Source organism: Manis javanica, chromosome 9 (assembly GCF_040802235.1).
Source record: "Manis javanica isolate MJ-LG chromosome 9, MJ_LKY, whole genome shotgun sequence".
Classification (NCBI taxonomy): Eukaryota; Metazoa; Chordata; class Mammalia; order Pholidota; family Manidae; genus Manis; species Manis javanica.
In genome coordinates, this window is record NC_133164.1 from 57,800,408 (window position 1) to 57,824,012 (window position 23,605).

General features: G+C 37.6%; 1 protein-coding gene across 1 annotated transcript; it reads right to left on the bottom strand.

The window, feature by feature from the left end:
* Positions 1-669: 669 nt before the first annotated feature.
* MED4 (mediator complex subunit 4) lies at positions 670-23,042 on the bottom strand. The gene is made up of 7 exons (XM_036996570.2): positions 22,767-23,042; positions 20,611-20,677; positions 7,782-7,952; positions 5,625-5,682; positions 4,305-4,391; positions 3,217-3,348; positions 670-1,400 (listed from the first exon to the last, which is right to left on the bottom strand). The coding sequence occupies exons 1-7, from the start codon at positions 22,889-22,891 to the stop codon at positions 1,228-1,230; spliced, it is 813 nt and encodes a 270-aa protein (XP_036852465.1). The 5' UTR covers positions 22,892-23,042; the 3' UTR covers positions 670-1,227.
* Positions 23,043-23,605: the final 563 nt, after the last annotated feature.

The following is a 23,605-nucleotide window of genomic DNA, read 5'->3' on the forward strand; positions in this document are numbered from 1 at the left end:
TCATGCCCCTACATACTGTGATTTATAAGAAATACATATATATATATTTGGTCTTTGTTCACAGTTCCAGGCTCACAGCTCTTAAAACTCTTAGAACTCCCTAAGTGTTGAGAATGGAGATGTTACTGTTATGTTAATGAGTGAGTGACTTTTAGAAAAGCACCTAATGGGGACTGGTTGCTAAAGGAGCCGATCTTTTGATTAGAGGGTTGGAATTTTCCGTCCCATTCGAACTTCTGGGAGGGAGGAGGAGCTGAAGGTTGAATCACTAAATGGCCAATGATTTACTCAATGGTGCTATGTAATGAAGCCTCCATAAAAACCCAAAAGGATGAAGTTCCAAGAGCTCCTGGGTTGGTGAACAAGATTTGGGGAAGTGAAAAGTGGTTTAAAGTGATTCCTTCTGGGAACTGCAGAAGATGGGAAGTGAAGGCAAGAGAGTTTTCCATTCTCAAACCTTTCATACAATTTGTTACTCTTAAGATCAGACATATTACAAGTGTTTTCAATTATTCAAAAGCTACTTAATTTTTTTCTTCTAAGAATGGCAATATGGACCTCTGAGAAACCTACCAGTTATGATTACCAGTCCAGATGTATACATTACACCATGTTCATTCACACTGAAGAACTCTATTTATGTGTAAGATGCAACTAGATTTACAGAAATAATTTCCTACCTACACTGAAGGTTTATTAGAGAAAAAGCAGAGTACAAACAAAAGTGAGTTCATTTACAAAAATTACAATAATTACAAATAGTACACATTGAGAATTCTTCTGACCCTGTGACAGCAACTAATAGCCTTTACTTTAGTTCTTGTTGAGATATGTTGCACATTCAGTGATCCACTGCCTTTAATACTCTTCTAAATAATCCCAAGGGGCCTATTAGTGACACATACATGGGTCATTTCCCTCAAATCTTATTTCCAGAACTACTATGTACAAGCCCAACACAACCAGAACAGGGTTAGATGGTAATGAACTGATTCATCTTTCTTTTCCAACAGTAAGTTTTGGATTATTCCCTAAAAATTTAACTAGTGGCTTAGAACTGAAACCACAATTTTTGGTTTTAAAAAGAAAGTCCACTGTGATTTTAACGGGCTGCACAATTCCACTATAGCCATTATTACCTGGTTACTTTTACAAGTTTGCTATTGTTTAAGACACAGAATTCTACAGCATGCAATTCTGTATGCTTTTTGTCTTTTATGGTATTTTTTAATCAGAATCGCTACTACTGCTCGAGGAGTCTGTGGACATGACCTCTACGTCATCTTCATTTTCTTTGTTATGCCCTGGAGGTTCCAACAAAAAGTCGTTACTATGATTTGGTGGTAACATATTCACTGACATATCATTTGACTGCCATGGATACTGCGGAGCAAGAACATCTGGGGAAAAGAAAGAAGCAAATGTAAGAACACTTCTACTAGTAATTATCTCCTTCTTAAGTACTTTTCCCTTCAAGCAAATAATCTGAAGTAAATATTGTTTTAAGGCTAGAAATCAAAATATGTAGTTAGCCAAATTTATCAAGGAAAAGCATGTTTTAGTAACTAGAACCTGTGTTTTGTTTTTAAAATATCAGACTTATCTGTAACTATTCATTGTCAGTTGACCTAATTTTTCTTTTATAAGACATTCACAATTACAAATCAAATACTTCCTGTATCTACATATATTATATGCCCATGTGTTACGTCTACTACATATTCTCTCTATATATATTATAAACAGCTAATAACATGTAATATACTAAGTATTAAGTTTCAACTGCCTCTTCAGCTTCAGATCCACTCTTCTTCCCCCTGAACCCGAAAATATTTCTGCTTTGTCAGCAGCCACAGTGTTAGACTTTGTTAGTAGGGGGTACTTGAGGGACTCTACAAGAACAGGCATCTCTTCCTGCATCCGATGTTTTCCTTCCTGCTCTGTGATGCCTGGTTGGTGTGCAGACCATCAAGTGGTGTTCAAACCCAACAAGTTTCAGTGGCACCCCAGAGGGTGGCTTCCCAGTAAGTTTCACTGTTATCCCAAAGGTAGGCTTCTGAGCATGTCTCCCCAGAACCCTAAGAGATGATTTCCTGTTTGCCAGCTCTGACCTGTGAATGCCTCCTCTGTAGGGGCCACAGCTATACCTTCTCCAGCCCGGGTACCATGTCTGACCTTCAGGCTTGGGCTGGGGAGGAGTCATCTTGGTTGGCCTTCCTTGGCCCTAGCTGCTCCCCATATCTGTTATTACTGTTTTATAAAAAATAGTTATCTTAATCCTTTAGTCATTAATATCTTGTTACTATAGTTGATAATTCTTTATATTTTCCTGATTCATATTGCTGGTGTGGTTTCTCTCTCCTGACTGGACTGACATAAGATAAGATACAATCACAATGGGAAAAATGATATCCAGGGAAACTAATGTATAGTTGAGTTCCCAGTTTGTACTTTAGGTGGTTAACAAAAATAATGCTTATGCTTACAAGTAGCATTTTTAATAACAGTACATCCTTATAATGAAACATTTAAAAAAGCATTATCTATAGCATGTTTTTAACAATATATAAATACAGGAAAAATGAAAAAGATAAAATAATCACTCAAAAAAGGGTAATATTTTTCCTTTTCTTATGGCTTTTTACTTTTAAGTGTTCTACCAAATCAAAACAACTTACCCCAGAAGGTAACAATGGAGAACATAATATAAATTATAGACTATAATACAGAATAGCACAAACCTATAGGCAAAATTTAAGGCTGAAGCTCAGAATGAAAGGGAGTCTTACAAAAACATTAGTTCATTTAGTTATTAAAATGTATATAAAAAGATTTGTTAGTAATTTTGTTAATCTGGGTTCTTCAGGAGTGTGTTCACTTTGTATTCTTTAATCAAATATTTGCATCTCTTATTCTGCTTATACAGTATGTTTCACAATTTTAAAAAAGCTTTAAGCTTAGTAACAAAAGAGGGGAGGCCTAACTGCCTGAGGAAAATGGCATATTAACAAACGGAGAGAAAGAGTCACTTTATTCTAATTTCATAACCTCCATCTAGAACATCTTTTAACTCAGCAGAGAGCACAATAAACTGACAGAGAACCTAGCTGTTAAAATGAGTTGGGTATGGAGCCTCAAACTTGTTCAACAGCCAGATATTCCGTCATGATGCCTGAAAACCCTTGGTCTGTTTAAAAGCATTCTGATTAATGTTACCTGGCAATCTGCCTGCTGCAAGTGCATCCCCTGGTAAATGACCATTCACACCATTAGTGGAAGGATTGTTCATCTGACCCAATAATCCACTTCTCATCTCTAAATCAGTTGGGTATGGTCTCCGTGGGTCCCCTAAAAAAAATAAAAATTGATTTACCTGCATTTTCTAGTAAGAAAATCACAATGGTATATACTTCGAGGGAAAACAGATCATGACACTTTTTTTTATAAGACAGAAAGGACTGGAGTGCTTACTGGCAGGGTTGTCTGAATTACAACCTTTTTCTAACCAAACTCTTTAAAGACAAATTCCTAGAACTTCAGTGGAATATAAGGCCAATACTATTCATTTCCAATCAGGAAATCATACTGTTCAGTTTTGGATTGATCAAAGCGTGGCTAGATTTGGACTAACCTTTTGGTAGTATTTCTCATAAACTCGATTACTTCCTGCCACAACTGCAGTTACCCTAAGTGTTTTTAGTATGGTAAAATGCCACCATCAGGAGTTACTGAACTTGAGTAACTATCTCCCACTCCTCCCAAAATACTGCTGCTCTATCTTAGGTCTGTGCTTACGAATGTTTTCCCTACTGCCAACATAGGCTACAGCTAGTTACTTTTTGCTGTTGGTAATCACTCCAGCTCTTTGCAGAGGCCTGTGTTCTGCTGCTGGGTGCTCAGCGCTTCAGCTTCATCACCTCAGAGCTGGGATGGCCTGTTTGCCAGGCTGGAACTCTTGTGGAAATCCTAATGGCTCTAAGAAACTGACTTCCGGAAAGCCTGGGTTTTACAGGCATATAAATCTATAGCTTTAGAATCATCACATATTACCCTGTACTAAAGTTAGTTATTACTTTTTAAAAAGGAAAGAAACACAGTCCCTAGTGGCAATAGTTTTGTAGAAAACCAAAATGATAAAACCCATGGCCCTATATTATTACTTATAAGACATTAAAGACATGAAAATACGTAGCAGTTGTTTTTAAGGATATTCTGTATTTAAATCTTTCTTTCTTGTTTCTTTGTATAGTCACCTAACATTTTTCAAAACCACATGTATCTAATAAAAAGAGAAGTATTTTTACCTGGAACCCAGGTCAGTGGGGCACACACAGCATTACTTGCACTAATCCTATGCGCATACTTAATTATTTCTTCAGAGGAGATAGCACCTGAGTCAAGAGGACAGTGTAACATTTTAGTCTAGTAAACATACATCACAGTTGTACATCACACCTAATTTTAAATTATCTGAAAACAGGATAATCTGAGTTACCTCCCTTCCCTAATAATGCCTATTATGTATGGTAAAACTTAAAATTATGTATTTCCAAACTAAAGGGCAAGATACTGAGAAAAATCAGCCAACAAAATTCAAGTATCAAATTTGGGACACTAGCATGATTACACTCAATAATGTCAATTATTAACTATCATTAAATACTCTTATTGTTCTGAAAGCAACAGTAAACACAAATAAAGTAGAGAAAAGTGTTTCTTCTCCCAATGACATGCAAGCTATTAAATCAGGGCAGCACTTCACACTATACCACTCAATTGTTTGCTTAATGTCCCCCTAAGGCTGTATAAATAGATGTACATAGAAAGAGTCCACAATATATTCATTAGGTGGAAAAAAGAAAACTGATAAATACATATATAGCATGACCTGGTTTTGTTTCAGAATATATGTACATGTATGTATTTGCTATTGTTCTTGTTATGTATGGATTACAGATCAAAAAAAATCTGGAAGAAACACACACCCAACATTAACAATAGCTATGTGAAACAGGAAAAGAGGAAAGTCAGACAACTAAGATTACTAAATGTAAATTGTATCTACAAATAACTGAAAAACAAGTAGCCAAAGCTTTCATTTTAATCTGATTTTAGTATGCAAACTGTAAGATCAAAAATGAAAGCCTTTTAGAGAGAGAAACAGGGCCAGAAAAAAGTCGTGCCAGGCTTCTGCACTACTAAACGTGCACACATCCCAAAGCCACGTCTATGTCTATTTCTGACTTCATGTTCTAGTCCCACTCCAGTTGTCCAATAGATGTTCCCTCTCATTCTGTCCTATTTTGCAAGATCCAACTGAAATCCCACTTGCTTCCAGCCCATGGTTGTCTTCCCTTCTCCCAACAATTTTATAAACCCACCATCTGTACTGCACATTGGAGTACACAGCCATAACTTGCTTTATATTGCTTCTTATAACCTGAAAAGAGATGAGATACCTCTCTAACAATACCTAGCACAGTGCTAGAACACGGTAGACACTTTACAATGAAAATTTATTGGAACCTTTTCAACAGCAGTGTGATTACCAAAAATACTCTCATCAGTGTCTTGATACCAAAATTTGGATTTTTAGGATGTTGTTCAGTGTTCACAGTACTAACCTTTTCTTGCTTTTTCTATTGATTTGAGTTTTTCTTTTGCTTGGTAAACAGCTGTTGCCTAATTTAAACAACATTAAAAAAAAGAAGTATGGTTTATTCTTAGCTACATCAAGTACAGTTTTTGGCTTCACAAAATAATTTATCCCATAGGCACGATACACAAAATTTGGAAATCCCCAGAAATTATTTGTAATGTTCTGAAACTCCATGTGAGTAGTATCATTTGCATCAGTTAGTTAATGAGAAAATATTATACATTCATGAGTCAGTATCCATTTACAAATTTGTTGTTAAAGTATAAGTTGGATTGCTTCCTAACGTCTATCACAAACATGCAGAAGAGATCCAGACTACATACCACCCCCAAAGCATCCTATTCTGGTACCTAATTCAAGAATAAAATATCAAATTTTTTTTTAGTTTACAAGATACCTTCTTAGATTGATAGTCTTTATTCACTTATACATTACCATTACCTCCATGCTTAAGGAAAAACTCTCACTAACCCCCACCCTCACAAAAGTATACTAAAGGGTAAAATGAAGTTAATCCAGTACATGCATTCTCAAATATAACACAGTGATTACAGTCAGAAAGATCCAGGTTTAAGTTCCATCTCTACTTTTTACCCTCCGTAAGCAATGCAGTTATTCAATTAAAATCTTGGTTTTTCACCTATAAAATAGAATACTGCTATCAACCTCTTATAACTGTTAAGATTGAGACAAAACATGTTAAGTACAAACACAGTACCTGGTGCACAAGTGCTCAATAAATGTTAGCTGCTATTTACCTAAACCAGAAAACTCAATCTTTTTATGGTCCTTGTGTTCACTTTCTTTAACTCAATAAAGACTTTTTTGGAAATCTCATCTAAAGAATATATTCCAAAATACAGAAGAAAAAAAAGCTGTTTTGCAAGGATATTCATCAAAACACTATTTACAACAGGAATTTGGAAAAATAAAGAGGATATAATTAAAGGAAAAATGCGCTATTACAAAATAAAAAATTAATACATCTGCAGGTGTGGATGTGGTCTCGATGTTGTCCTGTGTCCTCTGGTCTCTATTTTAGGAAAAGTTGTCTTTGTTATATTTTTATAGATAATGTGGTTTTTGGAGGAGATTTCTGCTGCTCTACTCACGCCGCCATCTTCTCCCCACCCTTACATTATATTTTTAAGGATAGACTTTAAATTTTTATCTTCCCAGGCAATTTAATAAATCTGCTTATTTTGGCTATTGCTAGTTCTGAAAGGCTTGTTTTGTATAAAAGCACAAAGGAAATGCACAAAACTGTGAATAGTGACAGTCTTTGAACAGTGGAAATAGCGGTCCGTATTTTTTCTTCTTTCTACTTTACTGTACTTTCTGTACCTTTAAATAAGCAAATACTATGTTCCTAATGGAAAACAGATTTTATACTATATTTCTGAAAAAGTATTCACTCAAGGTTGCTTCTTCAGCAGGACTGGTTAATTTACCCTCAACCACACAGGTTTCTATGTATGAGAGCCCATTTTGACACATTTTGAAGAGATTCATCAGGGATAAGGATGCCAGCAATGTCTGGTCCATATGAGAATCAAAGTCAGCTGTCTGCAATACTACCACATAAAATTATATTAGTTAGTATTTAATGAAATAACTGGGCAAATAATAGCAAGTAAATTGCATCTTTTAAACAGCAGCCAAAAACAAGAAAGGAAAACATGAGTCCTTGACATATATCCAAATCCCAGCTAGTTTAGAATGAAAGACTAAATAAACTAATGTAAATTTTAACCAATTTATAAAATTGGTACATATTTTACTGATTTCAAAATATTTTAAAAGCTGAAGGTTTAGACTACTAATAACTGGAAACTTTTACCAGTACAGGTTAAAAATAAAACTTACCATTTCTATTAATTTAATCCTGTGAAATCTTTAAATAATGAAAATATGGTTTAAAAGTAGTGCAGACTACCTGAAAACAGGAAGTAAAAAAAGGAATGGCAATGACCTCTCATTTAATCAAACTGACAAATTGTCACTTTCAGACTTGGAAAGACAAGTTTCCTGCCAATTCAAAATACTGATAATAGATTTACGTTTCAGAAATAGATAAGGCAATATCCTTTTTAACTTTAAGAATCAGCCTCTGTCAACTTACCAGTATTTGTTCTGCTTCCTTTAGTTGTTTTTGTAGTTGTTGAATATCACTGTCTCTCTTCTCTACTTCTTTTTCTAAAACTTGCATTTCATGATGGATTTTTCCCTGATTAAGTGCCAATTTCATTAACTCTTGAAATTCCCCATCTCTGTGAATTAACATCTCCAGGACCTGTCAGATAATGGTTGATTAAAGCAGATAGGAGAATACTGAAAAGCTACATTCCAATGAAAAAAAAATCCAAATGTGAATTAGCTAGGCTTTAAATTTTTAACACCTTCAAGCTATTATTTCTAATCACCGTTAAGAATAAAATTACCTTACCTATGATTATTTGGAAACATATTAATATAAAGATATTCTACTTTTTCTAAATATATGCTAAGCTTTTATACAAAACAAGCCTTTCAGAACTAGCAATAGCCAAAATAAGCAGATTTATTATATTCCCTAGGAAGATAAAAATTTGAAGTTTATCCTTAAAAATATAATGTAAGGGTGGGGAAAAGATGGCGGCGTGAGTAGAGCAGCAGAAATCTCCTCCAAAAACCACATTATCTATAAAAATATAACAAAGACAACTTTTCCTAAAATAGAGACAGAGGACACAGGACAACATCAAGACCACATCCACACCTGCAAGAACCCAGTACCTCAGGAAGGGGGTAAGATACAAGTCCCGGCCAGACGGGACCCGAGCGCCCCTCCCCCCGGCTCCCGGTGGGTGGAGAGGAGTCAGCAAGGAGGGTTAGGGAGCCCAGGACTGCTGAAAACCCAGCCCCAGGATTCAGGACGAGAGCGCAGACACAGTGCATGCATGGGGTCCTGGATACTAGGGAAACAGGGTGGCAGGATCAGTGAGCGGGTGCCTGAGACTGACGCCAGAGAACAAAGAAACGGGAGCGGCTTTCTCTTTTTTTTTTTTTTTTGGCGAGTGCTTTTAGGAAGCTTTAAAGGGACAGGGACCCCAATACTACGGAAACAGGGCAGCAAGACCGGTGAGTGGGTGCCTGAGAGCGGCGCGCCTGAGGACAAAGAAAAACGCGCATTTTTCATTTTTTTAAAAAATTATTTAATTTTTTTTTTTCTTGTTGCAGTTCTTGTTTTCGTTTGGAGAGTGCTTTTTGGAAGTCTTAAAGGGGCGGGACAGGACATGTAGCCCAGAAGGAGGGAATCTGGGGATCTCTGGAAACTCTAACCCCCTGGGCAACAGGGAGCACAGAGGCCCCTTACCGAGAAAAATAGCCTCCTGGCCACTCCCCCTCCAATGGGGCTCCACCATTTTGGAGGAGCAGCCCCAGCCAGGCCACACCCACAGCAACAGCAGAGATAAACTCCATAGCAACCAGGCAGGAAGCAGAAGCCATGTCTGCGCACAGCTACCAAGCACAAGCCACTAGAGGTCGCTCTTCTCCCAGGACAGGAAGGCCACAAACCAACAAGAAGGAAAGCCCTTCCAGCTCACTCGTACAAGCTCTACAAACTATTTCACCATGAAAAGGCAAAACTACAGGCAGACAAAGATCACAGAGACAACACCTGAGAAGGAGACAGACCTAACCAGTCCTCCTGAAAAAGAATTCAAAATAAAAATCATGAACATGCTGAGAGATGCAGAGAAAAATGCAAGAGCAATGGGATGAGATGCAGAGAAAAATCCAAGAGCAATGGGATGAAGTCCGGAGGGAGATCACAGATGTCAGGAAGGAGATCACAGAAGTGAAACAACCCCTGGAAGGATTTATAAGCAGAATGGTAAGATGCAAGAGGCCATTGAAGGAATAGAAACCAGAGAACAGGAACATATAGAAGCTGACATAGAGTGAGATAAAAGGATCTCCAGGAACGAAACAATACTAAGAGAATTATGTGACCAATGCAAAAGGAATAATATCTGTATTATAGGGGTACCAGAAGAAGAAGAGAGAGGAAAAGGGATAGAAAGTCTCTTTGAAGAAATAATTACTGAAAACTTCCCCAACTGAGGGAGTAAATAATCGAACAGACCACGGAAATACACAGAACCCCCAACGGAAAGGATCCAAGGAGGACAACACCAAGACACATAATAATTAAAATGGCAAGGACCAAGGACAAGGAAAGAGTTTTAAAGGCAGCTAGAGAGAAAAAGGTCACCTATAAAGGAAAACCCATCAGGCTAACATCAGACTTCTCAACAGAAACCCTACAGGCCAGAAGAGAATAGCATGATATATTTAATGCAATGAAACAGAAGGGCCTTGAACCAAGGATACTATATCCAGCACGACTATCATTTAAATATGATGGCGGGATTAAACAATTCGCAGACAGGCAAAAGCTGAGGGAATTTGCTTCCCACAAACCACCTCTACAGGGCATCTTACAGGGACTGCTCTAGATGGGAGCACTCCTAGAAAGAGCACAGAACAAAACACCCAACATATGAAGAATGGAGGAGGAGGAATAAGAAGGGAGAGAAGAAAAGAATCTCCAGACAGTGCATATAACAGCTCAATAAGTGAGCTAAGTTAGGCAGTAAGATACTAAAGAAGCTAACCTTGAACCTTTGGTAACATGAATCTAAAGCCTGCAATGGCAATAAGTACATATCTCTCAATAGTCACCCTAAATGTAAATGGACTTAATGCACCAATGAAAAGACACAGAGTAAAAGAATGGATAAAAAAGCAAGACCCATCTATATTCTGCTTACAAGAAACTCACCTCAAACCCAAAGACATGCACAGAGTAAAACTCAAGCGATGGAAAAACATACTTCAGGCAAACAACAGTGAGAAGAAAGCAGGGGTTGCAGTACTAATTTCAGAAAAAATAGACTTCAAAACAAAGAAAGTAACAAGAGATAAAGAAGGACACTACATAATGATAAAGGGCTCAGTCCGACAAGAGGATATAACCATTCTATATATATGTACACCCAACATAGGAGCACCAGCATATGTGAAACAAATACTAACAGAACTAAAGAGGGAAATAGAGTGCAAGGCATTCATTTTAGGAGACTTCAACACACCACTCATCCCAAAGGATAGTTCCACTGGGCAGAAAATAAGTAAGGACACAGAGGCACTGAACAACGCACTAGAACAGATGGACCTAATAGACATCTACAGAACTCTACATCCAAAAGCAACAGGATACACATTCTTCTCAAGTGCATATGGAACATTCTCCAGAATAGACCACATACTAGGCCACAAAAAGAGCCTCAGTAAATTCCAAAATACTGAAATCCTACCAACCAACTTTTCAGACCACAAAGGCATAAAACTAGAAATAAACTGTACAAAGGAAGCAAAAAGGCTCACAAACACATGGAGGCTTAACAACACGCTCCTAAATAATCAATGGATCAATGACCAAATCAAAATGGAGATCCAGCAATATATGGAAACAAATGACATATATGGAAACAAAATGACAACAACATTAAGCCCCAACTACTGTGGGACAAAGCAAAAGCAGTCTTAAGAGGAAAGTATATAGCAATCCAGGCATATTTTAAAAAGGAAGAACAACCCCAAATAAATGGTCTAATGTCAGAATTATCGAAATTGGAAAAAGAAGAACAAATGAGGCGTAAGGTCAGCAGAAAGAGGGACATAATAAAGATCAGAGAAGAAATAAATAAAATTGAGAAGAATAAAACAATAGCAAAAATCAATGAAAGCAAGAGCTGGTTCTTCGAGAAAATAAACAAAATAGATAAGCCTCTAGCCAGCCTTATTAAGAGGAAAAGAGAGTCAACACAAATCAACAGTATCAGAAACGAGAAAGGAAAAATCACAACGGACCCCACAGAAATACAAAGAATTATTAGTGAGTACTATGAAAACCTATATGCTAACAAGCTTGAAAACCTAGGAGAAATGGACAACTTCCTAGAAAAGTACAACCTTCAAAGACTGACCCAGAAAGAAACAGAAAATCTAAACAGACCAATTACCAGCAATGAAATTGAAGCGGTAATAAAAAAAACTACCAAAGAACAAAACCCCTGGGCCAGATGGATTCACCTCAGAATTTTATCAGACATACAGGGAAGACATAATACCCACTCTCCTTAAAGTTTTCCAAAAAATAGAAGAGGAGGGGATACTCCCAAACTCATTCTATGAAGCTAACATCACCCTACTATCAAAACTAGGCAAATACCCCACCAAAAAAGAAAACTACAGACCAATATCCCTGATGAACGTAGATGCAAAAATACTCAACAAAATATTAGCAAACCGAATTCAAAAATACATCAAAAGGATCGTACACCATGACCAAGTGGGATTCATCCCAGGGATGCAGGGATGGTACAACATTCGAAAGTCCATCAACATCATCCACCACATCAACAAAAAGAAAGACAAAAATCACATAATCATCTCCATAGATGCTGAAAAAGCATTTGACAAAATTCAACATCCATTCATGATAAAAACTCTCAGCAAAATGGGAATAGAGGGCAAGTACCTCAACATAATAAAGGCCCTCTATGATAAACCCACAGCCAACATTATATTGAACAGCGAGAAGCTGAAAGCTTTTCCTCTGAGATCGGGAACTAGACAGGGATATCCACTCTCCCCACTGTTATTTAACATAGTACTGGAGGTCCTAGCCACAGCAATCAGACAAAAGAAAGAAATACAAGGAATCCAGATTGGTAAAGAAGTTAAACTGTCACTATTTGCAGATGACATGATACTACACATAAAAAACGCTAAAGACTCCACCCCAAAACTACTAGAACTGATATCGGAATACAGCAAAGTTGCAGGATACAAAATCAACACACAGAAATCTGTGGCTTTCCTATACACTAACAATGAACCAACAGAAAGAGAAATCAGGAAAACAATTCCATTCACCATTGCCTCAAAAAAAATAAAATACCTAGGAATAAACCTAACCAAAGAAGTGAAAGACTTATACTCTGAAAACTACAAGTCACTCTTAAGAGAAATTAAAGGGGACACTAACAAATGGAAACTCATCCCATGCTCATGGCTAAGAAGAATTAGTATTGTCAAAATGGCCATCCTGCTCAAAGCAATATACAGATTTGATGCAATCCCTATGAAACTACCAGAAACATTCTTCAATGAACTGGAACAAAGAATTCAAAAATTCATATGGAAACACCAAAGACCCCGAATAGCCAAAGCAATACTGAGAAAGAAGAATAAAATAGGGGGGGATCTCACTCCCAGACTTCAAGCTCTACTATAAAGCCATACTAATCAAGACAATTTGGTACAGGCACAAGAACAGAGCCACAGACCAATGGAACAGACTAGAGAATCCAGACATTAAATTAACCCAGACATATATGGTCAATTAATATTTGATAAAAGAGCCATGGACATACAATGGCGAAATGACAGTCTCTTTAACAGATGATGCTGGCAAAACTGGACAGCTACATGTACGAGAATGAAACTGGACCATTGCCTAACCCCATATACAAAAGTAAACTCAAAATGGATCAAAGACCAGAATGTAAGTCATGAAACCATTAAACTCTTGGATAAAAACATAGGTAAAAACCTCTTAGACATAAACATGAGTGACCTCTTCTTGAACATATCTCCCCAGGCAAGGAAAACAACAGCAAAAATGAACAAGTGGGACTATATTAAGCAGAGAAGCTTCTGTACAGCAAAAGACACCATCAATAGAACAATACAGTATCGGAGAATATATTTGAAAATGACAGATCTGATAAAGGCTTGACGTCCAAAATATATAAAGAGCTCACACACCTCAACAAACAAAAAACAAATAACCCAATTAAAAAATGGGCAGAGGAACTGAACAGACAGTTCTCTAAAAAAGAAATACAGATGGCCAACAGACACATGAAAAGATGCTCCACATTGCTAATTATCAGAGAAATGCAAATTAAAACTACAATGAGGTATCACCTCACACCAGTAAGGATGGCTGCCATCCAAAAGACAAACAACAACAAATGTTGGCGAGGCTGTGGAGAAAGGGAAACCCTCCTACACTGCTGGTGGGAATGTAAATGAGTCCAACCATTGTGGAAAGCAGTATGGAGGTTCAACAAAATGCTCAAAACAGACTTACCATTTGACCCAGGAATTCCACTCCTAGGAATTTACCCTAAGAATGCAGCAATCAAGTTTGAGAAAGACAGATGCACCCCTATGTTTATCGCAGCACTATTTACAATAGCCAAGAATTGGAAGCAACCTAAATGTCCATCGACAGATGAATGGATAAAGATGTGGTACATATACACAATGGAATACTACTCAGCCATAAGAAAAGGGCAAATCCTACCATTTGCAGCAACATGGATGGAGCTGGAGGGTATTAAGCTCAGCAAAATAAGCCAAGTGGAGAAAGAGAAATACCAAATGATTTCACTCATCTGTGGAGTATAAAAACAAAGGAAAAACTGAAGGAACAAAACAGCAGCAGAATCACAGAACTCAAGAATGGACTAACAGGTACCAAAGGGAAAGGGACTGGGGAGGATGGGTGGGTAGGGAGGGATAAGGGGGCGGAAGAAGAAGGGGGTATTAAGATTAGCATGCATGGGGGTGGGAGAAAGGGGAGGGCTGTACAGCTGTACAACACAGAGAAGACAAGTAGTGACTCTACAACACTTTGCTATGCTGATGGACAGTGACTGTAAAGGGGTTTAAAAGGGGGGACCTGGTGTAGGGGAGAGCCTAGTAAACATAATATTCATCATGTAAGTGTAGATTAATGATAACAAACAAAAAAAAAAAAACAGTTCCTGTGTGGTGACCTCCAATGAGTTCTACACAATGGTATAAAGGGCATATAAAAGTGTAGGCAAAGGGTTTGTTTGTGCTCATACAGAGGATCAAAGCCTAATTTGGCTACCCCGAAAATAAACTAACATACGATATGAAAAAGAACTTCCAACATCAGCAGTCTCTGGAAGACTCATGCCAGAAGATGATCATCAAAAAACCCCAACAAAAATCCACGTGCTGCTACAGGTATAGATGCACTCACCCCACCAGTTCCTGGACTTGCCATGGGAGTGAAGAAGGAGATATCTAAGCTGGCCTGTGCATACAGTAAAACAACAAATTTGACTGGATCTATACTGCTGGAACTCAACCAAGAATTAGGAGAAGTGCAAGTTGTAGCACTCCAAACTCTTACAACTATAGACTATTTACTGTTAAAAAAACATATGGGATGTGAACAGTCCACAGGAATGGGTTGTTTTAATTTGTCTGATTTCTCTCAGACTATTCAAGTTCAGTTGGACAATATACACCATATTACAGATAAGTTTTCACAAATGCCTCAGGTGCCTAACTGGTTTTCTTGGTTTCACTGGAGATGGCTGGTAATTATAAGTATGCTTTGGTTATGTAACTGTATTCCTATTATGTTAATGTGTGTGTGCAATTTAATTAGTAGTTTAATACCTATACATGCTGAAGTTACTATACAAGAAGATATGTCAAAGAAATAATCAATCCTCCCATGTTTTCTTCTGCCTGCTACTTCTATAGCTTTTCTTCTTCCTTCCTAATTACAACCCATAAATAGAATTCATGCCTCATATCGAATTTACCGTGTATCACAATTCTTCCAAGTGGTAAAGATACCTCGAGACAAATGCTGGGCATAAAAGCCACAGGGTATAAAAATGCAAAGAAGTAAAAAGCTAACCTTTTCAAACAATATGGCTTCTCTCTCACTTACCAACTTTATATTTCCCTGTATGGCCCCAGAAGATGACTGGTTAGCCAGAGACGGGTAAGATTCCTCAAGGGAGGAACAACCTAAGACAGGCACAGTTGCAGGGGGGCCATCAGGTGAGAATTTGGGGATCAACAGAGGTGAGGCTCAGAACCTCACCCCCCCTGCTTTGAGAGAAATCTTCTGCATCCGTGGATGTCTTGCTGCCCTTGTCTAGCCTGGATTAATACTTGGTCCACAGGCACACACCTGATCATCTGATCATCTACATTTGCCCTCTTACAGCACTAAACTATGTTTTCTACCTTTATCTTGCATCTACCTACCACTTCAGCATTTTATTAAAAATAAAAATAATAACAATAATAGGAGAAATGTGGGATCAACATATAAATCAAGTACAAAAATCAAACGAATATTCATATTTGACCTGATTGTTTATAGGTCATAATGCATGATCAAAACCGAAAGTTTCTGTAATGAATGCCCTTGTACTGTTCACCATGTAAGAATTTATTCACTCTGTAAGAATTCGTCCACCATGTAAGAACTTGTTTGTTATGCTTCAGAAGATTGGAGACTGACGAGAATTAGGCTTGAGATGGATTAATGATTGTACATTGAGCGTTGACCCCCCTATACTGAATTTTATTGTTGTTAACAACCATTTGATCAATAAATATGAGAGATGCCCTCTCAAAAAAAAAAAAAAATGCAAAGAAGTAAAAAACTAACCTTTTCAAACAATAAGGCTTCTCTCTCACTTACCAACTTTACATTTCCCTGTATGGCCCCGGAAGATGACTAGTTAGCCAGAGACAGGTAAGATTCCTCAAGGGAGGAACAACCTAAGACAGGCACAGTCACAGGGGGCCATCAGGTGAGGAATTGGGGATCAACAGAGGTGAGGCTTAGAACCTCCCCCCACCCCGTTCTGAGAGAAATCTTCTGCATCCGTGGATGTTTTATTGCCCTTGTCTAGCTTGGATTAACACATAGTCTATAGGCACACACCTGATCATCTACATTTGCTCTCTTACAACACTAAACTGTGTTTTCTACCTTTATCTTGCATCTACCTACCACTTCAGCATTTTATTAAAAATAATAATAATAAAGAGAGAAATGTGGTATCCACATATAAATCAAGTATAAAAATCAAACGAATATTCATATTTGAACTGACTGTTTATAGTTCATAATGCATGATCAAAACCGAAAGTTTCTGTGATGACTGCCCTTGTACTATTCACCATGTAACTTATTCACTATGTAAGAATTTGTTCTCTATGTAAGAACTTGTTCGTTATGCTTCAGAAGATTGGAGACTGATGAAAATTAGGCTTGGGGTGGATTAATGATTATACATTGAGCATTGAGTGCCCTATATAGAATTTTATTGTTGTTAACAACCATTTCATCAAAAAAAATAGGAGAGATGCCCTCACAAAATAAATAAATAAATAAATAAATAAATAAATAAATAAATAAATAAACAAACAAACAAATTAAAATTAAAATTAAAATTAAAATTAAAAAAAAAGAAATAAATAAAATAAAGTACACACTTCCAATTGTAAAATAAATAAGTAACCAGGATGTAATGTATAGCATAAGGAATACAGTTAAAACATTGTGACAACTTGGTATGGTGATAGCTGGTACCTAGAATTATCATGTATATAAATGTTCAATCACTGTGTTGTACACCTGAAACTAATGTAATACTACCTTTCAATAAAAAATAATTATCTAAAAAAATATATATATATAATGTAATGGAGGTTTCGCCCAATTTGGTATTTGAGATCATTTATTGAATTTCAAAACTTTTACAAAACAATACAATTAAAAAATTTTTTCCAAAGATAAACAAATGGCCAAAGGCACATGAAAGAACAGTGAACATCACTCATCATCAGAGGAATACAAAGCAAAACTGCAATTGGATATTACTGCAAATCAAAGGGACTAATGTCAACAACACAAGAAATGTGGAAATGGAGAAAAGCGAGGATACGGAGAAAAGGGAATCCTTGTACAGTGTCGACAGGAATGTAAATTTGTACAACCACTGTGGAGCACAGTACAGAAGTTACCTAAAAATAAAAACAGAACTACCATATGATCCAAAAATTCTACTTCTGTGTATTTATCTGAGAAAAACAGTATCACTCAACAAGGGACCTACACCCACATATTCAGGCATCTTTACAACTGCAATATTTACAATACAAGACATAGAATCAACCTAAATGTCCATTGATGGATGAATGGATAAAGAAAATGTGTAAAGATAATGGAATATTTTTCAGCCATAAAAGGGAGGAGATCCTGCCTTTTGTGACATGGATAGACCTTATGAGCATCATACTAAGTGAAGTAAGTCAGACATAAAGACAAATACTATATTATCTCATGCACATGTGAAATCCAAAAAAGCCAAACTCACAGAAAAAGAGATCAAACTGGTCATTGTCAGAGGCAGGGCAGGAAGAAGAATTAAGGTGGTCAATAGGTACAAACTTCCAGTTATAAGATAAATTAGTTCTGGGGATCTAATGCAGAGTATGGTGGCTGCAGTTAATACTATACTGTGTATTTGAAAGTTGCTAAGAAATTAAATTGTAGCAACTTCAAAACATTCTTAAAACTATGCAAAGAAACTAAATAAAAAAAATTTTGAAAGACATACAAATCACCAATAGGTACATGAAAAGGTGTCACTTTCCCTATTTTCTTCAAAGTTCTTATCACAAGAAAAAAAATGTAACCATGTGAGGTGATGGATATTAACTAAACTTATTGTAATAATCATTTCACTCTACCTATATCTGTATCTATATATATAGATGTATCTCAAATCATGGATTGCACACTTAAAAATGATACAGTATTTATATATCAATTACATCTCAGTTAAACTGAACAAAAAATCTCAAAGCACTAAATAAGAGCAAAGAGACTATGACAAAATGCACAATTTTTTTAAAAGTCACAAACTGTATATAATCAACTATTATAGCAAATAAATGAGTAAAATAAAATATAATGTAAGGAAACCTGACAAAATACAAGTATAGTGAATGCCTCATTTTGCCTACTTCAGAATTGAACTGATAAAGAAATATTATCTTTTATGATAAGTATTTCTATGGTACCTAAAAACTTTTAGTTATACATCAGTGCTAATATGCTCAAGAAAAAATATAACTCACATTAAATCTGTGATTTCATGTACAGTAGCTTAGGATGAAGATGGTTTAAAAAGGGGGGAATTTCAAAAGGTATACAGATAGAGCAAAAACTATAAGGGTCAAAGAGCATAGCATAGAAAGCATTAAGAGTATTTTACTAGAACGAGTATTTATTATAATAGAAAGCATTTCTGTAAAAAAAACAAAAGTGTATTTTATTTAATAGACCTGTAATTCTCATTCTACTCAAGTCACAAGAGAGGAAAGCTAGGCTTTCATTTCTAAAAAAGCTACATTTAAAAAGTTAATAACCAAAGTGGTAGTACTTGTTAGTTCCATGACAACTTTCAAGAAGTTTACAGTTTGACCTATTTTGTATACTTCCAGAGAATAGTTAAGATTATTTTTTAGACTTTATTACTGAAAAGAGAAAAACTATTCAACTAATGTCAGAAGACACTGGTTCAGTTGTTCACCCATTAACCTATAGCTCACTTATCCACCCCTGGAGTTCAATCTCACAGGAGATTCAACTGAAGACCATTAAGATCCTTTCTAACTAAAAGTCTACATTATATGAATATATGAATATTCAAATAAAATGATGGCTAGAAAATTTTCAAATGGCACATCCCACTAAAATTTAACAGTTTCAATGAAAGTTATATAGGAATTCACAGTAGTAAGTCGAAGGTTTAATTCTGCAGTGGGATAATGATGATAACTAGCCTTTATTGAGCTCTTCCTATGCATACTTAGCATACATTATCATCAATCATCACAACAACCTTAGGTGATTAGGTACTGTTATTTTTAAGGACAGAATTGGTAGTCCCTGAAAAGTGTAAGAAACATTAGTGTTGATTATGCAGGTCTTAGTTATGACCTACTGAATAATCTGTGTGCCTGGCTCATAGTAAATAGTGCCTAGGAAGTGAGGTTAAAACTTGCTCATTTGATTTTGTGCTCATTTTATAATAAATTTCTATTTAATCCCACAGGGAATTATTAATAAAGTATCTGAGACTGGGATTCTTCTATTAACACATTTCTCTGTAGGCTCTTTTTCTAAAAACAGAATCAACAAGCAAAAAACAACCCTAATACCCCTAAAATTAGCAGCTTTTTAAAACTTGTAGCCTTACCTGATTCCCACTCTCCTCATGAGGGGATTAATCCTTGAAGAAAACAAGTTTTCTGACACTTCACTATTGACAGTACATCAAATTTCTCTGCCCTCAAAACACATCATAAGATAAAACTAAGATAACATGGGGCAGAAGTTAAGGAAGAGAGATCTACTAGGGGCTGTTTCCTCTTCTGTTCGCATCTTTAAAAAGGATAGTCTTCCTGTTTTCTCTTACAATAAACTTTTAAAAATAGTGGTTAAAAACATACATAAAGTTAACCCTCACCCTCTTTAAAAAGAAAAACAATCTGTTCATTGTGAAAAATTACTAAATATAGAAAGGTATTAATAAAAACTACTTGTAAACTCAAGACCCACAAAATAACCTCTATTAACTCTTACATGCTCTTTTATGTCTTCATTCTCAAGCTGCATTAGGGGAACCAAGCCTACAATAAGAGCTACTTAATGACAGCATTAACTTTTTTGATCCCAAATACTGTTTTAATATCCATTAACAAACCTTCGTTGGTTAAGTCAAAAGACAAAAATCAATAAATGTGTACCCTGAAACTATACGAGAAAATAATAAAATACTGCTAAACCACTAGTCAACTATTTCTTCCCAAGCACATTCTTATTTAAACGATGCAAAAAAAATCAATTTACAAGTTGCAATTAATAATTTGATAGAATAAAATGTTCCTGTTCTCTTACAAAATAAATATAAATAGGAAAATTTCAGAAATGATGAAGGTTTTTCTTTTTAATTCAAAAAGAAACCACTTACCTGGTTTTCCTCCTCAGTCTGTAACAACTTTTGGTTTCTTGAAATTGCCAACATTTCTATAAGTTCTCTAAAAAAGAAAAAAAAAAAACCTTAGCAAAATAAATACAATAGAGCCTTTCTTAACTGATCTCAGCCTGTCTTGCTGGATTCACGGTACCCACAGCGTGCTGAGTATTCACAGCCACTGCCCCACAGTCCGCCGTAACTGTGGACTTTAGCTCTTGCTGCAGTGAATGCTCATGGAGACTCAGTTGTACCCGTTAACAGAACCATTTATGCAAGTTTTACTTGTCACTCCAGTTATATAAATTCATATCCATTACAGAAATGCCAATGAATTATGATTGTAAATAAAGAGAGTTGTTGAATGCTAAGGAAGATTCGAGAGAAATTTGCAAAGGACAAATGTAAAGAACCAGGGAAAAGTCAAAATAATTCATCAAGAATCTGCCCTAATACTAAATACAATTTAACTGCAAACTTCATACCACAAACTCTGTCTTGCTAGGGTCTTTTTACTAAAAAATCATTCATTAGTATTCATTTGATAGGCTTAACTAGAGGACACTAACAAGTTCTCCATAACTACAAAACTAACAAAGAAGGAGACGGCACTTGCATTAATCTGTGTAAATATTTACATAGAACAACCCATTTAGACAGCTGCCTTTGGTGAGTTTCTTGCTCACTGTAATGACTGCTGTCTGGCCGAAAATTTCACGTGTCCTATCTGTTGTCAGGCAGTATTTGACTCTAACACAGTCTAAATAGTGGATTAAACACATAAGTATTTAACTTCTGGTGTTTGTGTTATTTTAGGCTTTATTACACCATTTAATATTGTGCTGACCTAGTAATCTTATAAGTAGTGCTTGCTATGGCAAGAATTAAACTCACAGCAATGATAAAAGGCTGTAAGTATAAATCAGGTAGTACAATATATACGATTTATCCTAAAGCTGTCAGAGAATGTTGGCCACAGAAAAGGTGACATGTGAGTTGGATTCTTAAGGATGAATGAATGATCCATCAGGTTGGAGGTGGAGCGAGAATGGCACTGAAGATGAAGAAGAATGGAGAACATGCACCCAGGCTAGAGAGAAGGGTATGGAAGGCGGAGGAGTGTGGCAGTAAATGAGGGTAACAGGATGGATGAAGAGGAGATAGAGAATGGCCTTATCACACACTAAGCTAGGGAGTATGGATTTTATCTCATTGGGCAAAGAGAACCTACCAAATAGTTTAAAGCAGAAAAGTGAGACAAAATGCCTTTTAAAAAGATAGCTCTGTTCTTCGGCAATGTCAAAGAAAGTACAGAAGCATTACGGCAAGTAAAACTGGTAGGAGGCTGCACAAGAGTTATGACAGTGGTGATGGGAAGAAGAGATCAAAGATAAGTAACATTTCAGAAGGGTGAACCAAAACAATTTTAACATTCAAGTGAATGTGAGGGACTTAAGGAAGCTTCAACCTGACAGGTTACCATAAAAGATGACAGGATAAGAAGAATGACATACAAATTCACTCCTTCCTTTGCGACACACCCTGCACTCCAACTAACCCAAGCTTGCAATTCCAACAAGTAGTAGGTCGTGTTCATGTTTCCTGGCCTCTGCACAGGCGGTTCCAGCTACCTGCCGCCTAGTGACTCCGGTGAACTCATTTTTCCCATGCAGTCCTTTTTCTCCAAGAAGCTTTCCCCCTACTGCAACCGGGAGAGGCGCCTAGTCCTAATGCTCCAGCAGCACGCAGCACACGCCTCTGATAAAAACAGGTTCCGCCCCACTGTTTACGCGGGTCTCTTCCCCTTGACACAGGGCCCCTCCACGTCGGCATGCAGTCCCCCCGAAACTACCGTCCCTCGGCGCAAGTAACCCAGGACAAGTTCCTTAAACGCCTGTGGATGCAGGAAGTCACACCGCGGACCTCTAAGGTCCGCCAGGGTCTGACCGTCTGGGGCTTCCGGGGTCACTGTCACTATTAGTGTCCTCTAAGGGGACAAGATGCCGTCCGGGCGGACTGCGGGCGGCAGGCCCACGACACTCGGGCACGGCCTCCCCGCCGAGCCCCGGGAACCCGCGCCAACGCAGGCCCGGCCGGGCTGGAGGGAGTCCTCGCAGCCCAGTCCCAGCCTGGCCCTCTGGCGACGGCATTACCTCGACAAGACCTCCAGATCTTCCAGCGCAGACAGCAGCCGCTCTCGCGTGCTGTTACCGCCCGCCGCTCCCGAGCCGCCCCCGGGGCGCTCCTTCTCCTTCTCGCCGCCCAAGGCCGTAGCCATGCTCCTCACGGACCCGCAAGAGTCTGTACAGCCGCGCGCGGCGGCGGAGGCGAAAGGGTCACCGAGGCGGCGGGAGGAGAGGCTGGCCAGAGCGCCCCCTGCGCCCCTGGAGGTGCGTCCGACGGGCTCAGGCCGACCTGGGAGCGGAGCCAGACAGCTCCGGGCGCGACGGGCCCGGTTTCTCCTGTGCCTTCTGGTTCTCAAGCAGGAAGGGGAGGCTTCTGCTCAGCGGATCTTAAGCATTTGAGGGAATTACGTGATGACTTATGTATTGTTGGGGGAGCGTTGTGTATTTTCCTCCGTCCTTGTCCCTGCCGCGACAAAGAATTGAAGGGCAGAGACACAGTAGTGAAGCAGAGTAAAAGTTTTATTTAAAGTAACTTAGAGAAGAAATGCAGCAGGCAGCCTCAGCAAGGAGAGGTACCTGAAAGGTTTAGAGAGAGAAAGTTTAAGATTAAAAGGTTACCCACTTAGAAAGTGTGGGTGACCTCAGAGAGAGGAGCTCCCGAAAGCCGGGGGTTCCCTCTTTTTAGGATTCTTTAGGAATGTGATTAAGGGCTAGGGGTGCAGACTTGTTAAGTGGTCTTTGAATACTTAGAATTAACTTAACACAGAGCAGATCAAACAGGCTGCCTGCCCAGCCTCCAAAGTGGGCTGAGCTATTGTCTGTTTGCTCAAGAGTAAGTTAAGAATTTTACATTTTTAACTTCCTGG